The sequence below is a fragment of the Panthera uncia genome, chromosome E1, assembly GCF_023721935.1.
Source record: "Panthera uncia isolate 11264 chromosome E1, Puncia_PCG_1.0, whole genome shotgun sequence".
NCBI lineage: Eukaryota > Metazoa > Chordata > Mammalia > Carnivora > Felidae > Panthera > Panthera uncia.
The window spans coordinates 33,045,550-33,065,620 of NC_064814.1; the positions used below are offsets into that span (position 1 = coordinate 33,045,550).

The 20,071-nt window shown below is 37.7% G+C and overlaps 1 protein-coding gene across 3 annotated transcripts in view; it reads left to right on the forward strand.

The window, feature by feature from the left end:
- Window positions 1-1,467: 1,467 nt before the first annotated feature.
- The window catches only part of MED13 (mediator complex subunit 13), a 109,369-nt gene continuing 90,765 nt past the window's right edge, over window positions 1,468-20,071 (forward strand). Inside the window, exons 1-3 of one of the 3 annotated variants that reach the window (XR_007459163.1) lie at window positions 1,468-2,306; window positions 4,097-4,331; window positions 13,041-13,209. Coding sequence is in view for 2 of the 3 variants with exons in the window: in XM_049636528.1 (XP_049492485.1) it covers window positions 2,241-2,306; window positions 4,097-4,331; window positions 13,041-13,209 (470 nt within the window). In the remaining variant the exon portion in view is untranslated. The other 2 variants (XM_049636528.1, XM_049636529.1) reach the window with 2 other exon arrangements.

Genomic DNA, 20,071 nt, shown 5'->3' on the forward strand with positions numbered 1-20,071 from the left:
GGGGGGAGGGAAAGGGAGAGAATCTTTAAAAAAATTTTTTTTTAATATTTATTTTTGAGAGCAAGAGCGACAGAGCATGAGTGGGGGAGGGGCAGAGAAAGAGGGAGACACAGAATCTGAAGCAGGCTCCAGGCTCTGAGCTGTCAGTACAGCCCGATGCGGGGCTCGGACCCATGAACCCCCAGATCATGACCTGAGTCCAAGTCGGATGCTCAACTGACTCAGCCACCCAGGTGCCCCAAGAAATAAAAATTTTAAAGACAACAAATTCATGAAAGAAAGTTCAACTTTCATCATCAAGATGAGAGAGAGAATCTTAAGCAGCCTCCACTCCCAGCACAGAGTGAGCCATGCGAGGCTGGATCTTTTGACCATGAAATTGTAACCTGAGTCCAAATCAAGAGTCGGAAGCTCAACTAACTGAGTACCCAGGCATCCCCTAACTTTTGATTCACCTTTACCTCTCCTTGCCTTCTTCCATTCTCTCTCTTACTTCCTTTCTCTCTCCCCACTGTTAGGGGAGAGAGAAAACCTCAGGGAAAATGTTTGAATTCTTATACTTAAGTGTAATCTAGGAAAGAATTGAATATTTTATAGGGAAGGGAACTAATATCTTACTTACTTACCACTTCTTACTATTCATCGATTTGCAGATTTACAAATATCAAGCACCTACTGTGTTCTAGGAACCTTGTTTTATGCCCTAGTGATACAGCGGTAAGCAAAACAAAGTTCTAGCTCTCACAGAGATTATACTGGTGGGCACTTCACTTAAACTGACTGGTTCACCAACTCCTCACAATAATCTTATGAGGTAATGATGACAACAATAATAGATAACTCTTAGCAATGCAGATCTATCCCAGGTACTGGGATACCTGCTTTATATGTATTAATTATCACAACAATCCTGTGAGATAGGGGGTATCTCTTCCCCACTTCACAAATGAGGAAACTGAGACACAAAGAGGTGACTAGCTCAAGGTTTGAACCCCAACAGTGTGGCTCTAACTCTCAGGCTATTAACAACGAGGCTATATTGTTTCTTATACATTTCTTTCTTAGTATCACAACTTTTAAGGGTCCAAGTTGTATCTCAGGTCGTCTGACTCCCAAGCTCAGAGGCTTGCAAAACACCTCAGTGGTCCCCTGGAAAAAATGAGGATTGAGGATGCCTGAGAATTTTTACAACACTTTCTCTTACGACGAAATCAAACTGATTTCCACGTAATTATCAGATTTGTGATACAACCCTTTTGCACTGCAAAATTCCCAGAAAGGAACAAGGTAGGGCCTGGGGCCCGGGGTCATCTTACACTAGCTGGGGCACCCAGCAGATGGCGCTATCTTAGTAGCCGCCAGCTGGTTGTCCGGTCCCCAGGGCTCACCGCCTCCGCCGAAAGCTTCCCGGCCCTCTCTCACTCCCTTCTCTCTCCTCCTCCCCACGGAGCCCGAGCCCACGTGACCTCAAGGCGGCCAATGGGCGAGCAGAGAGGGCGAGCTGGTCCCTGTGGCCGCCATTAAAGCGAAGGGAAAACCCGTGAATTCGGATTAAAGGGGGAAAAACACCGCCCGCTGGGCCCACAAAATGGGGGAGACTACGGCGTCCGGGCGGTGAGGCCGCAGTAGAGCAGACGTTAGGCCGGCTTGGCCCAGGGACGACACGAAGACACAGCCAGAGAATGGTCTCAGCCCGCAGACGCCGCCACCACCTCCGCCGCTGAAGAGATTCTGGGCTTAAGGACATCGCCGCTGCCGGGCCGGGGGCCTGAGCTTCTCTCCCGGTTCTTGCCCTTCCTGCCCCTCTACGGGCGCCTCCCCGCCCGGGAGAAGTCTCCAGGGCTTGTGCTCTGCCCTCTCGGACTCGATTTTAATTATTTATTGTGTAATTTATTATTTTTCCTTGTGGAAGGGGCCCATATCTCCTCTGTCCCCCAGAGAGGAACGAGCGTCCGCGGGCTCCGCGGCGGCTGCAGTCCGGCCCGCGGGGCGAGCGCGGCGCGGCCCTCCCGCCGGCCCTGGGCCCCGGGCGGCTAGGTGCCGGCCGGGCGGCGGGGGCTGCTCGCGGCGGCGGGGGGGGTGGGTGGGGAGGGCGGGCGGCCCGGCGGCCTCCTCTTCCACCGCTCCCCCAACCACCACCCCCCCGCCCTCCCCGGTGTCTGTGTTTCTCTCTCTGGTCGGAGGCGGCGGTAATGGCGGATGGTGGGTTGTGGCGCCGGCGGCGGCTGCTGTGAGGGACGATGAGTTCCTCCTTCGTGCCGAACGGGGCCAGCCTGGAAGATTGTCACTGTAACCTCTTCTGCCTGGTAAGTGCCCGGGCCGCGGGCAGAGGCCCCGGCGAACGGGGCGGTGGGGGAGGGGGCGGCGAGGTGCGCCCTTGGGCCGTGGGGGAGGGGGTCCGGGTCTGATCCAGATGCCCGAGTCCCTAGGCTAGGCCCAGCCAGAGCCGGCGTGGCGGCCCAGCTCCGCACCAACCCCGGGAAACGCGTTCGCTCACCCACCATCCTGGGCTCTGGTGTAGGAGTGCTGGCTTTTTTTTTTTTTTTTTTCCTTCCTTGTTTCTGACTCTTTCTCACCGTAGTCCTGCCTTCAACTTGTGCTCCTTATCTGGCTGGACACTCACATTTCCCTCTGTGTTTCTTAACTATTGCTTTTCACCTTATTGACCGTGTATCTTTCTTCACACTTTGCACATTGCCCATTCTCCCGGTGCCTTTATGCCTCAGTCCGGTAGTCTGGTTTCCCCCAATAAACAGTACCCCGGAACTTAGATACTAAAAATCTCTTTTCGTTTTACGTTCTTCTAATGAGTCAAACTAGCAGATTAGTTTTTTCCTCCGATGAGTTCATATCTCTGTATAAAAACCAGTAGATACTATTTCATATGTTTTCTCTTTAAACTTTGAAAACAGTTTACCGTTTTGACAATTTCTAGCCATCTTGCTTTTATTACATTATGTTTGTGTGAGAGTGAAACGGACTAATGGAGGTCATGATTTTGCACTAATTTTTTTTTTTTATTTGTCTGTTTTGCTTGTATTTTTAGAATGCTTTGAGCAGGCTGCTCCTCGTTTTATTGAAAAGTCTAGGGAAGTTGGATGCAAGAATGACAATTGTATAGGTTGGCCCAGTTCTGGGAACATCCAACTATTAAGACTTTGAAAAGTACCAACTGTTGCAAATATTTAGTCCTCAGTTGGGCAGTAGCTTAGCTTCATCCATGATTTAAAGTTTCAGTGACTTTTTTTTATATTTTCTGTGCTATGAGAAATATTAAGAGAGAATCTGATAGGTAAGTGAACTGAGTGGGCGGAGCACAACTAGTTGGCAAGTGTAAACTGCCAGTCATGTATCAGCAGTTTCATTTTTGGCACTTTAGGCTTTACACCTTTAAGCGCAGTAAAGAATTACGGAATTTCCTCTGTCGAATTTCTTTCACTGTGCCAAATAGGGATTTTTAGCGCCCTTCTCTTATAAAATGTTTTCTTGTACAATGTCCATTAATCAGCATCATCTTCAGATGTTAAGACATAACAGCAGGTTTTACATTTCTGGCTCCGTCTATTTTTGGTACTTTTAGTATCAGGTTCTTTGAAAATAGACTACTACAAATCTTGACAGTTCTTTGTGAGCACCTATTTCACTTTTCCTAAAAGGGATATGTGAAGAACTAATAAATTTTTTCAGTTATAGTTCACGTTTCTTTTCATTAGAGACATCACTTCTATAAACATGGAATGATGAGTCTTTAAAAATTAATTTTCTGTTACAAGTGTGACTAGTTGGAACAGAACTTAGGAAATGTTTACTAAGTGTGCAGTATTAAAGTACATGTTTGTATTTAACATTATTACACTTATTTCTCTTTGGGACACAGTATTTGTTGCTATTCAGTGATATGTCAGTGTTAATTTTTTAACTGTTTCTGGTCCTTAAATTTTTGGTTCACTTATCAAACATTTTTTTTTTTTCAGTCAATCTGCTTTAATATCTTAAGTATATATTGAAAAATTATAATGTCTTAAAGAAGGGACTTTAAAAGTGAGTGCTTTTGACTTTGAGTGAATGTGCAATAATCACGCTTTCTTTTCTTTAGGCTGACTTGACGGGAATTAAATGGAAAAGATATGTATGGCAAGGCCCAACTTCTGCCCCTATTCTGTTTCCGGTGACAGAGGAAGACCCCATTTTGAGCAGTTTTAGTCGCTGCCTTAAGGCAGATGTACTCGGTGTTTGGCGGCGAGATCAGAGACCTGGAAGAAGAGAATTGTGGATATTTTGGTGGGGTGAAGACCCCAATTTTGCTGACCTTATTCACCATGACTTGTCAGGTGAAAGCAACTTATCATTTCTAAGTAATGATACAGCAACATTGTATACTTTTCCTAAAAATCATTTATATTACAAATTGAGATGTTTTTGTGTGTGAAACATTGTTAGGCATGAAGCCAGATAAAAATTTAGCTTATTTCACTCTGGTTATTTTATTTTACTTAAATTATCCATACTGTGGTAGGCTTTAGCCTTGAATAACTGTTCTTTCACCACCCAGCTTCCTTGTGAACTTCTTACAGACAGGGCACAGGGAAGACATGTTACATTACCTAAGAAAAATGGAATGGGGGAGCATAAAGTTCCTAACAGTAATTTGTAGGCATATGTAACTAACTATTTGCGTCAATTTTGCCATTGCTGTCTACTGTATGAGTATGCAGATAGTTATAGGGGTATCTAGAAATGTTGTAACTTTCTCGTGTTTTTTCAGATACATATTTAGTTATTGTTATATTAACGAATGAAAGCATATGTTAATTGTGTTATTTTTGGAAAGTGATTCTTTTAGATACTGTTTCATCAAAGACTATCATTAAGATGAGACTAGTGCCAACTTATTTAGCTTATATAGAAAGAACATGGGGTCATAATCAAAAAAGTTACACAGAAATAATTTTATTATAAATGTATCAATAAGGTTACTTCTGTCTTATTTTTGTGACTTTTAGGACTAAATGTTACTTTAGAAAAACAAACTATAGCTCTCTTACAGTAATCGCTGATGCTTTTGCTTACTTTGACTGTAAGAATCAATGTTAACTGAATCTTTGATGATAGGAATGTAAATGATTAGTTATTTGCATGTAAGGTACCAACCACTTCAGCAAGATGTTTGGTAATGATTCTTGACAGGTAAATTTAGGATTTTTAGATAACTAAAAAAAAGCATTCTTATTTGAAATTGAGTACTCTGAAGTTTCTATTAGTGCCCATTTGACCTGTAAGACCTATTTTATTTTTGGATGTAATGTAATCCAGGTGGCTGTCTCAAATAAGCCCTTAGTAAGACTAACTTTTCTGTAGGAATGTATGTGTTATATTTGTTTTGAATGTCGCCTTTACCTTCTAATGAACAAACCCTTCAGTGCTAATCCTTATTTTGAGAGTGATTGCAGTTCTTTTATGATAAATGCTTTCCAGCTTTTCCAGCTTTCCTAATAAGATCCCTGCTGGAGAGATTAGTTCTTAGTTCTCTAAGTATGCAGTGTAGTTCTAAATATGTAAAGTGATGTGTTTATATATATGTACATGCACAAATATATGATATATACATATATATCAGGATATGAAATTTCTTCCTGGCATCAGCAAGATGCTGCTGCTTTTTAATTGTCATGTCAAAAGGTAAGCTTGCCAGCTTCCTTTTTCTTCCATTGACTTTGGTATGCTGGAGTTATTTTAATCTTTATTTTAAGTGGTCATAAAAACCACCTTACAAAAATTTTGGGAACTATTTTTAATGATGTTTATAAACTATAGATAAAAACTAGTTGTTGATAAACTATAATGCTGACTTGGGGATTTTAGTGTTAATAAAATTGGCAGAGCATATGAACAGACCATTTCCCCCCAGATTCCATGTAATACATTTTGTGAAATCAAAGATAATTTTAACAGGTGTGAGGTATTCAGTTTTACCATAGTAGGACTAATGTTTTAGAAGTAAAGCCTATTAAAGTTAAATGAAAATACTGTGTGGATTTTTTTTCTCCCCTAAGTTTCATGTTATGCTAAATGTTTTCTCCTAAAACTGGGCTACAGTTTAAAAAACTGCTTCTGTAGTTTAATTTTGCTTTTTTGCATAACTAAAAAAAATGGTAGTACCTGTATTTTAAAATATTGATCTTGAATGTAAATGAATATAATTTTGGCATATTAGGTTTTAATTGTTGTTAGATTTTGCTGAATGCCACTGAATGGTAATTAACTTTAAAAATTGTGTCAAAGTGAAAGCAATTGAAATAGTAAAGCAAAATATATTAGGAGTAGTATGTATAATCGTAATTACCGTTCCAAAGCTTGTTCTGTAGTGTGTATAGTCATTGGTATTTATGTAATGTTTTAGCTTTCTCCCCCAGCCCCCTTGTCATTTACTTTAGAATGTTGTTACTTAAATCAGACATATCTTAAAGAATAATAAGGTCTTTTCAGATGGAGTATATTTGTCTAGCCCTTTTCTTTGCTCCAGGGACACCGTCTGCCTCCCTTTTGGGATAATTAGTCTGCCTCTGTCTGTCTAGCTAACCCCTTTTTCATTTCTTCCCATCTGTGGCACTCTATTCCCTTCTTTTAAGCTCCCCTGAGAAGAGAGCAGCTGGACAGTAGGGGTGGCATCAGCTGCAGGAGGCAATCCTGAGTTCCAAGTGGAGGTGTAGCACTGAGGAAAGGGGAACCGGAAGGACCCAGGTGGTAACTAAAAAGCTGGTTAATTTAGTTTGAGCTTGCTTTTTGCAGGCACAGGCAGTGCCCTTCTGTTTGGTTCAGCACCTATGACATCTTGTTACTGAAATGTTTGTGATTATGGTGATATTTCCCTTCTTGGTGGGGAAAGGAGGGAAAGCATTCTATTTTGCAAAGAGTAAAATTCTGTTTTTCTTATTAACTGAAATATTTAGTTATAAAAGTACAGAATTGCCCTTGCTTAACCCCTTTCTTTCATGTCATCCTTAGTGTATTTTTAAAAATAAACTCAATTTTAAAAGTTTTACATAAAATTTGCAAAGATAGTATAGAAAGTTCCTATATAATTCTCACCTAGCTTTTATTTTGAGTATCTTATGTATTGTTAACATTTTTCACAACTAATGAACTGATAGTGATACAGTGGTGTTAACTAAAGTCTGTACATTATTTGGGTTTCCTTTATTTTTACTTGAAATTCTTTTTCTACCCTCTGCCTCATCCAGGATACTGCATTTAGTTGTCCCGTTTCCTTAGATTGTTCTAGACTGATATTTTCTCAGACTTTTCTTGTTTTGATAATCTTGATAGTTCTGAAGAGTCTGATCAGGTTCTATAGTGCATTTTAAATTTTGTCTGTAGCCTATGTTTGGGTTCCTTTCTTTTCAAGTGTAGATGAAGTATAGAAATAGAATGTAAACTCACCTTATAGCTAATTGGTAGAAATCTGTCATGTTGCTAATTGGTAAAAATCTGTCACAGCAAACCAAATCTAATTTGATACTTCAAACCCTCAGTTATTTGTTTTGTAGCAGTAGTCAATACTGTTTAGTAATTTGCAAAGACCTAATGATTTTTGGGTTAGGGTTTATACTAACTAGTATTGGCCTAACTAACATTCCAGGAGGACATTTGTTCAGAATATTCTTTGAATCTCAAAGCCAAAAACTTCTACTTACTACTATTTTTTTTTAATTTTGTTTTTAACTTTTTGCTCTTTCCTCTGAGAATGGGTAGTTGAATCAATATCAGTATGTGGTTTTTTTTTTAATGTTTATTTTTGACAGAGAGAGACAGAGAATGAGTGGGGGAAGGGCAGAGAGAGAGTGAGACACAGAATCAGAAGCAGGCTCCAGGCTCCAGGCGCCAGGCTCCAGGCTCCAGGCTCCAGGCTCCAGGCTGTCAGCACAGAGCCTGATGCGGGTCTCAAACTCACAGACTGCGAGACCATGACCCGAGCTGAAGTCAGACCTTCAACCGATTGAGCCACCCAGGGGCCCCAATTTCAGTATGTTTTGATAGAAGAAGGATTAGGGAACAAAATTCCTCTCTTGATTACAGCCTTAAATTTCTTTTTTTTCTTTTTTTTTTTTTTTTTGCTTTAACATTTGTAGCAGACCTCATTTAGTGGTTGTGTGATAGAAATATAAAACTGGTGCTGGGAAAATTTTAGCTTAATTTCTCTGGTCACAAGTCCTATCTATAGTGGGCAGGACTGATTTGTTCTTTTAAGTGTGCTATTAGTTTGCATCAAAGCAAGATTGTTTTATTACCATTAGTGTGTCCTTGAAGGAGAAGAATTTTTTCTGGGTATTTTTGTTTTATGCCTTCACTTTTTTGGAATTTTATTGCTGTCATTATTGGCTTTTAGTCTTTCCCTTAAATAAGAATAAAAACAAAACCTCTCCTGAAGGTTTACATCTTTTAAAAAAAAATTATAGTAAGCTAGAATGTGATGAGACTTTGAGAAAACTTGATACCTTGAGAACTAAAAAAACAAAGTCAGGGCTAAAAATACTTGTTATTTTTTTTGGCTCCTGTGGTGTATATATGGAATTTTAGCTACGTGTCCAAATACTTTTCATTATACAAGAATTTCATCATAATACTGTCAAACTAAATGGGCCATTCGTTAGTCTTAGAATTTTAGATTCTTTTATTGAAGGATATTAATTATAATGGAATTTAACCTTGAGTAGCAGCTTTAACAGGATTAACAAGTAGATAAACAGCAGTGAAGTATAGGAATCTAGTGCAGCCAAACTAAAAACTTTTGTTCTCTAGCTACCCTGAAGAGAGTTAATTCATTTTTGTCGTCTTCCATAATTTACTTGTGACCCAACTTTTTTATTCACTTGTCTTTTAGGACAATTTTGTTTGTCCTGTTTCTTCTGTGTACTGTCCATTTTGAGCAAGAAACTATATTTTTTTAAACCTTCATATCAAAGATAATCATCAACATATATTAGGGTATTTAAACCAGAGCTTTTCAGGTTTTGCCATAGATCAATGATGCTGTCAGCTTAAGGCTCTCAGTAATATTTGTTGAATGAATGACTGTGAATGGGCAATTATAGTATTCAAGACAAACGCTGAATTAGACATTTAAACATTTCTTTTTGGGGCACCTGGTTGGCTCAGTCGGTTGAGCGTCCGACTTTGGCTCTGGTCATGATCTCGTGGTCTGTGAGTTCGAGCCCCGCGTCGGGCTCTGTGCTGACAGCTCAGAGCCTGGAGCCTGCTTTGGATTCTGTATCTACCTCTCTCTCTGCCCCTCCCTCGCTCATGCTCTGTCTCTCTCTCTCTCTCTCTCTGTCTCTCTCTCTCTCTCTCTCTCTCTCTCTGTCAAAAATAAACATTAATAAAAATAAAAACATTTCTCTTTACTCTTTCAGGATATTTTTTTTTCAGGTAGTATTTTCTACCATCATTTTGACCCATTCATTATTCATTAGTGTATGTTGTGTTTTAATAGTTTGTCAAAATTATTTAGGAAAAGATTCCTTTTTTACTGGTCTATTGTTGAAATGTTTAAAGATGTCAGTTTTGAGAAAAATGTTGAACATTAGGTATTAGGTGTGTCAGCTCATTTGTTCTTTTCATTTTTTCCCCCACTCAGAATTATTATTTTTAAAGATTTTATTTTTAAGTAATGTCTATATCCAATGAGGGGCTTGAATTCACAACCCCCAGATCAAGAGTCGTATGTCTACCGACTGAGCCAGCCAGGCACCCCACCACTCAGAATTATTTTAATGACCTATCAGATAGTTTATCATCATCGCTGTAGTCTTGTATCCTCAGGAAAAAAAATATTTTATGGTTATCAAATTTAGCATGTGAACTTTTGTATTGTTTTTTTCAAATAGATACTTTGTAAAAATTTTTCAAGTAACGATGATGAAGAATTCTAATGCTAAGAGTTCTGATGGAAAAGTACTATAAACAAAATTGAACCTGTTTTCTCTGGGGATACAGATACAAGAGGAGAAAAAACATTTAAGTGCATTAAGCAGACTTTTTCTGTTAGGCTATGGTTGATTAAATTCAAAAGAACTAGGTAAAGATTTGCCATGTGTTCCCCTCTACCTCCTTTCTCTATTGTAGTACTTGTGTTGCAATTCAAGGACTTGTTTTAATTAGTGTAAGAGGTGCATATCATTGTCTTGGGTGGGTTGGTTGTACCATTTCACTTTTCATATCTGAATACAACATGTAGAGAAGTATTTTTGCTATGGTTATTATAACATCAGGATATTAGAAGCTTTGCTCAGTAGTCTCTTATTTTTAAGTGATTCCCCCACCCCCCCAAAAAAAAAACACCAAAAAAAATCTTTAGGCTTTTCACTGAGTGTTAGTTATTAGGACTTATTTCCTCAGCAGTGAAAAATGAAATTATGTTACTTTAGTGTAATAGTTGCTTAGTTACTTGATGTATAGGTGAGGATGTACTTAAGATGTTTGTTGGCTTAGAAAACCCTAACAGGTGGTGGTTTTATGCCTAAATCCCATTTACTGTTAATGAAAATTGTGGGAGTTTGAGGGTATGATGTAAAATGAGGATAAGTTCATTTGAGTTTCTCGAGATAAAAGCATTAAGTTCACCTGAGTTTCCCTAGATAAAACTTAAAGCAATGAGAGAGAAATGCTTGAAAATTAATGCTGATTAATTTCCTAAACTATATTTAGTATTCTTAAATCATTTAAATTCAGGTGTAACTGAATTTTATGTAAAAAAAAAAAAAAATGTATGTAGGGGTGCCTGGGTGGCTCAGTCAGTTGAGTGTCCAACTCTTGATTTCAGCTGAGGTCATAATCCCAGTGTCCTGGGATTAAGCCCTGCATCAGGCTCTGCATTGAGTGTGGAGCCTGCTTAGGTTGGTCTCTCTTTCCCGCTGTCCCTCTCTCCTGCTCTGTGTCTCTAAAAAAAGAAGAAAAATGTATATAAATTATTGTATTGTAGGCTTTTACTATTCCAAACACTGTTTTATTTACTTTTTGGGAAGAAGGCAAATTCATTCTCAAGTTTTAAGTGAATAATTTTCCGATATTTGAAGTTTATAGTAACTGTACAACTTTAATATGTAATGGTAATTCTGTGTCTTAGGTTTTTGTAGCTTTTGAACTTAGAACTAGTTAAAAAGGTTTTGGTAAAGATTTCTTGTATAGAACAGATGTTATAACCATTGTGCTTCTCGGAAGGTAAGGATTTTTGAGGTAAATGGCAATAAAAATACACTAAATAGATTACAAAGAAGTTAAGAACTGGAAGATATTCCTAGGATAACTTTCTTGGAATTAAAAACATGCATATTTTAAGTAATTATAAATCATAATTTGAGGTAAAACTTTTAATGTGACTTTAATTTTGAAATGATAGAATCTGATTAGCCTGAAAGCACATTAAGATTTTTTTCTCTCAGCGACTCACAAATATACTTGTGATCTAGACCCTTAAATGATTAAATTGAAGTCCATGTGTGCCACTTCTCTTTTCTCCTAGCTTACTGTTTTCTTTAATAAAGCGAAACTCATGAAGTTTTGGCTTTAAATGGATACATATATATAGATAGATAGATCGATTTATATAGATCTATCTATATACGGTTGTCTATAATATAATAGAATGTGAAAGCCTTTTATCTTTAATACTAATGCTTAATATTAATGATTTAAAATTATTCCAGTTCTCAAGTATTGTCATTTTCTATAGCTTACCTGATTTTTTTTAAAGCTTACCTTTTTGGAAAAATAATTAATTGACTTGAAAGACTTGACTAATTTAAAACACTTTAAAAACACTTTAAAGAACATTAACTTTGTAGTGGCACAAATTTCTAGTGCAGTTAAAGTCCACTGTCATTATATGCTTTTTAGTTAATGTTCATTCTCCCATTTGTTGTGTAGGTTATGAATGTAAACCATGTGTCCCTCTAAACACATGCTTCTGCTTTTATTCAAAAGCATCATAGTTTATTATTTTTCTGTGAGTGTAGTGTAGACATTTTTAGTGTTGAATTAAGAAAGGTTTTATGTATTTTTTTACTTACATTGAAAGATTCACATGTATATTGTTTGTAAAGACATAGGCTATGAAATAATACTAAATTATATTTGAAACAAAATAAGTTAAAGAGCTCAAGTACAGTTTGTAGCAGTATTCTTTTGATGCTTTGTTAAAGGTATGAAAGGATAGAGTAATACATTTTTGTTAAACTACATCTGGACTTCTCTCGAAGTAACTATGTTAATATTTTTTTGATAAGTTAACTTGGAGTGGTTAATAGGTGAGCTGGCAAAATTGCTGCTTACTAATGAATAGTGAGGGTAGTTACAACTATATCATAAGTGCTATTTAAAATTTTGGTTTTTATATTTTAAAATTTCTTCCCCCAGTAGAGGATCCTATACTGAATAGTAATCATGGGAATCGTTTGTTTGAAATGAGACCTAAGGTGGCTAATAATACGTTGCTTGTTAGGCTGTGTGCCAAAAGCTTCCTTTTTATTCATCACTTATTTTTATAGTTGAGTCGTGGATTAGAATGCTGATGGACATAAAATGTTTTGGGTTAATTATTAACTAGCTAATTTTTTTGGCAAGCTGAATGAATAGAGGAATTAGGACAAGGTAACTAACAAGTAAGCCAGCTTAGAAATTGGCACTTCAGGTATAGAGTGTCTTTAATAAATACAAGCTTATACAAATGGTCTTTTCATGGATACAGAAATCAAATCAGTATGTTTGCATTACATCATTGCTTTTTTATGCAGTGGGAAAATAATTTTCAGGTACTTTAGTAGAATATATGGCACTTAGGCGTTTTATTCCATATGGAGTAACTTTGAAACCTGATATCTTAATGTGTAGAGATATATTGAAGTGATGGTAGCTCAATATTCTGAGGTGCAGTAGGTTTAATGTACTAAGTGGTAGTGGGGTTTACGAATTGAGAGTTTAAATTGTAACACTTTTTGCTTGGCTCTGAGTAGATATAGTTTTTGTTTCTTTCATTTCTCTTGTAGAAGAGGAAGATGGAGTGTGGGAGAATGGACTTTCCTATGAATGTCGTACTCTGCTTTTTAAAGCAGTTCACAATCTGTTGGAACGGTGTTTAATGAACCGGAACTTTGTACGCATTGGCAAGTGGTTTGTAAAGCCTTATGAAAAAGATGAAAAACCTATAAATAAAAGGTAAGCTATCTTATTTAAACTCCTACTTAACATTTCTTAGGTTTGTTAATTTTTATAGCTTTACAGAAAATGTGGAGTAAAACAAGCTATCTTACAGACAGATGAATGAGGTTAATTTTGGCAAAGTGCTGTAAGTATATGATTTTCTTTAACCACTTCACCCTTTCTTTTACACATTTTAAGAATTTTCTTGAAGTGAGAATAGGCTGTGGTTTCAGTATAGTGGCCTAAATTTTTATTCGGGATGATAGAAAAAAGGTAGGATGAAAGCAGAGGCTTAAGCAATGAACAGTGCTTATTTTAGTACTATACTAGTGCAAATATATTCACAGTACTCTGTTAAGTAATATTAATACTTGTAAAAGATAGTGATCTGTAATTGTAGTGATCTGTAGTTATGTTTTGGATTGAGTTAGCTCTTTTCATTCCCAAACTTCTCATTTTGCTTTAAAGTAATTTAAATTTGTGCTTTTCTATATAAGACCTGTTTAGTCTTAGAGTATTTGTAATTTTCTTGAACTTTGAATTAAGCAAATTTATGACACTAATTTGTAGAGTAGGTAGAGGCACAGAAGACTTTTAAGATACCATCTTTTCCTGTGCAGTTAAAAGCTTTAGGTTGCTACAGTTCTCTGTGATTTAAATGGTTTGAGACACAGCCTGTTAGAAGATTTGGTCCCAAGCAGTTGTTAAATTAGTGAGGCTTCAAGAGAGATAAAACAGTGGTAAGATGGAATGTGAGAGAAGGGAAAAGGAAATATTTTAGTTTTCCCTGAAAGATGTGAGGATACGAAGTAAACATTTGGTTATGTTGTATCATTGCTGAGAGGCCATCTTTTCTGTCTTATGTGCACATCTTTTTTTAATGTTCTTTTAAACTTCTCTTTTTAGTTTTATTAGAATGGATGAGTAGATAAACCTGGACAAATCAAGGCTCTTTTATTTTTTCCCTCTTTGAAAATGAACATAAACCTTTATTATCAACAAGAAAATTAATTGTACAGGTTGGGAATGAATTCAGTTGCAAAAGACAGAAGACTTAACCACTTGCCTTATGTAGGAATTGATTTTTCTCAATTGCAAGGAATCTGGGGGTATATAGTTCAATACTAGTGCATTGGTTCAGTAATGTCTTCAAGGACTCAGGTTTCCTGGACTTTTCTTCCATGTCGTCTTTAGTCTTTGGCTTTCATCCACATGGTCCCAGTGGGTGTTGTTGCTTTGGATTTCACTCACAGTGAATTCAGACAGGAAGAGGAAGGGAAGAATTTAGATGGGGTGACCCTTGAATCAGAAAATAGGTTCCTTCTTAGAGACTTTAGCTGACTTATCACTGTCTATCCTGAGAGAAACAAATATTTTTATGTGGAAGCATTGCTACGCTGAACAAAATAAGGTTTCTGATTAGAAGAAGAAAGAGAGAATAGACATTAGGTAGGCAATTAGAAGAAGGGGAAATACAGGTTGGTAATTAGCAATGTTCACCAAATACATAATACAGTTTTAAGAAGTCAAGCAGATTACTAAGATCTAAAATGATGAAAAGCTGTGATCCTGAGCCCCAACTCCTAGATGTGCTCCTTATACGCATTCCCTTTTAATCCTTTTAACTTTCTTTCAATTTACCTATTATAAATTTTAAAGCAAGTAACATGCTTACTCTTGAGTTTTCAGTTATTCAGGATTAATCTATTGACTTTGTATTGATGGTTTAGTTACTTTATACTCTTCCTCCATCCCAACCACTTGGACATTGATATACTTGTATGCGTTCTTTTCCCTTTGTTTCTTTCTTATCTTGCCAATAAGATTATAAGAGTTCATAAAAAATATTTACTATGATTATATAAATACTATTTATAGCCAAGCCATATAGTATATTAGGATTATATTCCATTTACTCTGTATCTTTTTGTTTTCCTCTGTGTTCATGATTATTTCTTTTTTCACTTAATTATCTATGTCAGGGATTGGTAAACTACTACTCCACAGGGTAAATATAGCCTGCCACCTGTTTTTGTAAGTAAAATTTGATTTTAACATAGCCATGTTCACTCATTTATGGATTATTTTATGCCTGCCTGCACGCTACAGCACAGCCGAATAGAGATGACCCACAAAGCCTAAAATATTTAGCCTAAAATATTTATCCTCTAGCTCTTTTCAGTTAGTTTTCTGACCTTTGATCTATGTACTGATTGGTGATTCACTCCCAGACTATTTACCAGAAGCACAAATCTTCCCTCCCTTCCTTTAAGTAGTTTGTGTAATCTATTAGTTTCTTTTTTCTTTCTCTCTCTTTTTAATTTATTTTTGAGAGAATAGAGAGTGTGTGAGAGTGCACTCAGGAGAGACAGACAGAAAAAGGAAGAGAGGATCCCAAGCACCATCAGTGCAGAGCCTGGCACAGGGCTTAAACTCCCAGACTCTGAGATCATGACCTGAAGCCGAAACCAAAAATCAGGACACTTAAACAACTTGTGCCACTCAGGTGGCCCTCTGTGTGTTTTTGTTTGTTTGTTTTGTTTTTTAAGATTTATTTTTAGAGAGCATGAGCCAGGGAGAAGGGGGGGGGGAGGGAGGGAGGGAGGGAGAGAGAGAGAGAGAGAGAGAGAGAGAGAGAGAGAGAATTTTAAGCAGATTCCACACAGTGCGGAGCCTGACACAGGGCTCAGTCCATGACCCTGGGATCATGACCTGAGCCAAAATCCAAGAATTGGACACTCAACCAACTGAGCCACCCAGGCTCCCTTCTCTTGTTACTTAATATCTTTATTTGTGGGGCACCTGGATGGCTCAGTTGGTTAAGCATCCAGCTCTAGATTTCAGCTAAGGCTATAATCTCACAGTTCATGGGTTTGGGCCCCACATTGGGCTCTGTGCTGACAGCATGGAGCCTGCTAGGGATTCTCTCTCTCCCTCTCTTTCTTTCTTTCTTTTTTTTTTTTTAATTTTTTTTTTTTTTAATGTTTATTTATTTTTGAGACAGAGAGAGACAGAACATGAACGGGGGAGAGTCAGAGAGAGAGGGAGACACAGAATCTGAAACAGGCCCCGGGCTCTGAGCTGTCAGTACAGAGCCCGACACGGGGCTCGAACTCACAGACTGTGAGATCATGACCCGTGCTGAAGTCGGACGCTCAACCGACTGAGCCACCCAGGCGCCACTCTCCCTCTCTTTCTGCCCCCTCCCCCATGTGCCTTCACGTTCTTTCTTTCTCTCTCTCTTTCTCTCTCCTAGGATAAGTATTTTAAAAAAATATATGTTTGAGCCCTTCATTTTTCAGTTCTAATTTGGACTGGTTGTTCTATAGGCTCGTTTCACAGCATTCATCATGGGAATTCCCTTTCCCTTATTTCCTAGATCTCATGTTTGTTTTTTTTGTCTTAACTATTTTGGTAGTGCCTATCCACCAGTAGTTTCCTAAGAAGGGAGTACATGAGAAGTAATATTTTGGGATCCTGAATATCTAAATTACCTCCTTTTCTACTCTTGAGACTTCTGGGCACTAAAATACTGATTGGAAATTCTGTTTGTATGTGAGTAGCTGTGAAATTGCAGGCTTTAGTAGGGTGACTTGTCGGGGACCTGTTCATTTTATTGGGTGCCTGCTGCCTGTCTATCTGTATGTGTCCCTCCCCACCCCCATTACTTTAAGCTAATTGCTTTCCCGGAGGAGTCCTTTAGTATCCTAACTAGAGAGTATAAGCTTGGCTGCCGATGTTTAGGGAGTCTACTGGGGAAAGGGGGCTGTAGTTGTACATTTATATTGGGGAAATACTATACTTGTATGGTATTTAGATTTTCACTTAATTTCTCTTTTAAATACATCATTTCAGCTGTATCTAGTATCTTTAAGTGCAGAGTCGCTCTGTTTCATCCAATTCATAGTGAACTTGTAAGTTTTCCACTGATCTGGAAAGATGTAAAGATCCTGTCTACAGGATGGAGAAGTAAGTCTAGGAGTCTGACTTATCATTTGAACTTTTCATTCTTTCTCTTTTTAGTTACACCATGCATCCACCTTCAAAGATCTACCAGTGTCTTCAACTTTTGTACCTCTCTGGGATTCAGGATTCTGTGGGTTTAATTCATTTTTTACCTTGGTATCTTCCCGTTAGCCCTTATTTACTAAGTTAGTTACTATTTTTGCTTTTGCTTGCTAGCTCCCCAAATTTTGTGATCATGTTTTGTCTGTTGTCTTTACTTCCACCATTCTCTTTGTGCTTCTCCTGCCTTTTACTATCTATTTTTGCTTCACAAAGAAGTAGAAGTAAATGAATGTGTTCGATGAGCCATGTTAGATACTGGAAGTATCTTTATTTCTCTTCATGCAAGAAGTTCTCTTAATGGGCTATTATTAATAGAAGATACAACTTTTCATATTGGAGATTTCCATGAATCTAGTAGATTCTACTTGTTATTTAATTCTGTAATTGAGCACTAGTGTTTTTCTGTGGGCTGACCCATTTATTTATTTATTTTTAAGTTTATTTATTTTTGAGAGAGAGCATGAGTGGCGGAGGGGCAGCGTGGGGGACCAGAGGATCCAAAGTGGGCTCTGTGCTGACAGCAGTGAGCATGACGCAGGGCTTGACCCCATGAACCATGAGATCATGACCTGAGCTGAAGTCTGACACTCAACTGACTGAGCCACCCAGGTGCCCCAGGAGGCTGACCCATTTAGAAGGGGGACTAAATTCAAATTGTGTTTTATTAGTGGGGTGGTATCAGAAATAGTATATATGCTCTTTTGAATTACTCTTGAAGGATAGTTGTGGTACAAAATTGATTTTATCCAGGAAGAATAAATGCTGTTCCTCAAATCTTTTTTCATAGGAGCTTACCTGACATCTCCCCTCCCTTTAGAAAAGCAAGTAGAGGGGTACCTGGGTGTCTCAGTTGGTTGAATATCTGACTTTGGCTCAGATCATGATCTCACGCTTCATGAGTTGAAGCCCCGTGTCAGGCTCCATGCTGCCAGCTTGGAGCCTGTTGCCTGCTTTGTATTCTGTGTCTCCCTTTCTCTCTCTGCCCCTCCCCTACTTGTGCACATGTGCGCGCTCTCTGTCCCTCCCAAAAATAAATAAACATTAAAAAAAAAAAAAAGGAAAGGAAAAAGCAAGTAGAAAAACCTAGCATATAAGTCTGTCAGTTGCTTTAAATTATGGTTTGGGACTACTAACTTTTCCAGTGAATTCAATGGAATGATAATTGGGAAGGTAGATAAAGATTAGATTATAAATTAGTGCACTTCTAGCCCATTATGAAGCTAACCCATTAAGCATAATATATACTATTTTTGTTCACTGATCAGTTCACTTTTTGTTAAACTTGTATACACTTTCTTAAAAAGAATTAACACAATTGTCAAGGAAGGAAATTGTTACTGTGAAACTGGTTTGATTTGAACAAAGGAGAAAATACTATTACTGACCTCTTCTTCATTCTTCCTCCTTTTATGCCCCTTAAATATAGATTCTCATCTAATAATCTGGACTTCAGTATAGCTAATTGTCTGATTAACTGTAACAGTCTTCAGGGACTCAGGAAATGGAATTAAATCTAGTGGTATAGCTAGGTTAGCTGTAAAGAACCCCTCAACTATATGGGTAATTAACCACAGAAATTTAAGAAGCTATAAGGATAATTAACACAGAAAAATTGAAAAGAATTACTTTTAAATCTGCCATCTTCAGGTATTGTTAAAAGAATGATCAGTGTTTTGTCTTAACAGTTTAGGTATTTTCCTACAGTGTAGGGGGCTCTATCAGATGACAGTCGCTATGTTTGCTAGTAAAAGCACAGATAAATGGATGTAGTAAGTACCAGTGACTTACTAGCATTACAGGTGCCCCTAGTAAGAGTTTTAAATGCTTGTAGGAATGTACACAGAGTAGAAAGTTATCAGTAAGGATTTTTTTTTTAAGACTGCTAGTCCAGGAGCACCTGAGTGGCTTAGTCGGTTGTGTCTGACTCTTGATTTCTGCTCAGGTCATGATCTCATGATTCATGAGTTCAAGCCCTATAAGTTTGAGCCCTGCCTTGGGATTCATGCTGAGTGTGTGGAGCCTGCTTGCGATTCTCTGTCTGCTCTTCCTCCACTTGCACATGCGCTCTCTCGCTCGCTCGCTCTCTCTCTCGCTCGCTCTCTCTCTCTCTCTCTCTCTCAAAATAAACTTAACAAAAAGACTGCTAGTCCAGTATCTTACAGTATGTATTTACATAGGAGTCTGCTAAATGGCAGTTGAGATCGTATAGGAGAGAAGTTAATAGGGAACACTGAATATATACCTTAATTTTACTATGTTCCCTCAACTACAAATGTAGCCGTATAATTAATTTCTATGCAAAAATATATTTGGTAAATCTGCTTTGAGATTTTTACTGTGTAAGATACCTTTAACTTCAATTTTAAAGGCAGTATAGGAAATATGTATATACACATATATAAGATATATGTATGTGTATAGTTACATGTATATATAAGTAAAATCTTTTCTGGATAGAACATAAAGGAGATGGGATCTAATGTCTGTTCTGTATGTTCTAAGCCGTTATGGTTAAGTATTAGCAAAGAGAGCCTGGTTCACAGAGATTTTCGTCTTATGGCGTGAAGCAGGCAAAGTTCACAGGATGGAGAGGAGTACATCCCTGAGTATTTGTACAGAGTTAATTGTAACTAGAATATTAGGGCAAAATAAGGAAATAAATCCCTATTTTTTTTCTTTTAAAGAAATTTTAGAACCATGCTATTCAAGATAGTGGCCACTAGCCACTGGTGGCTATTTAAATTTCAGTTAATTGAAATAAAGTTGGAATTCAGTTTCTCAATTTCACTAACCATATTTCAAGTGCTCC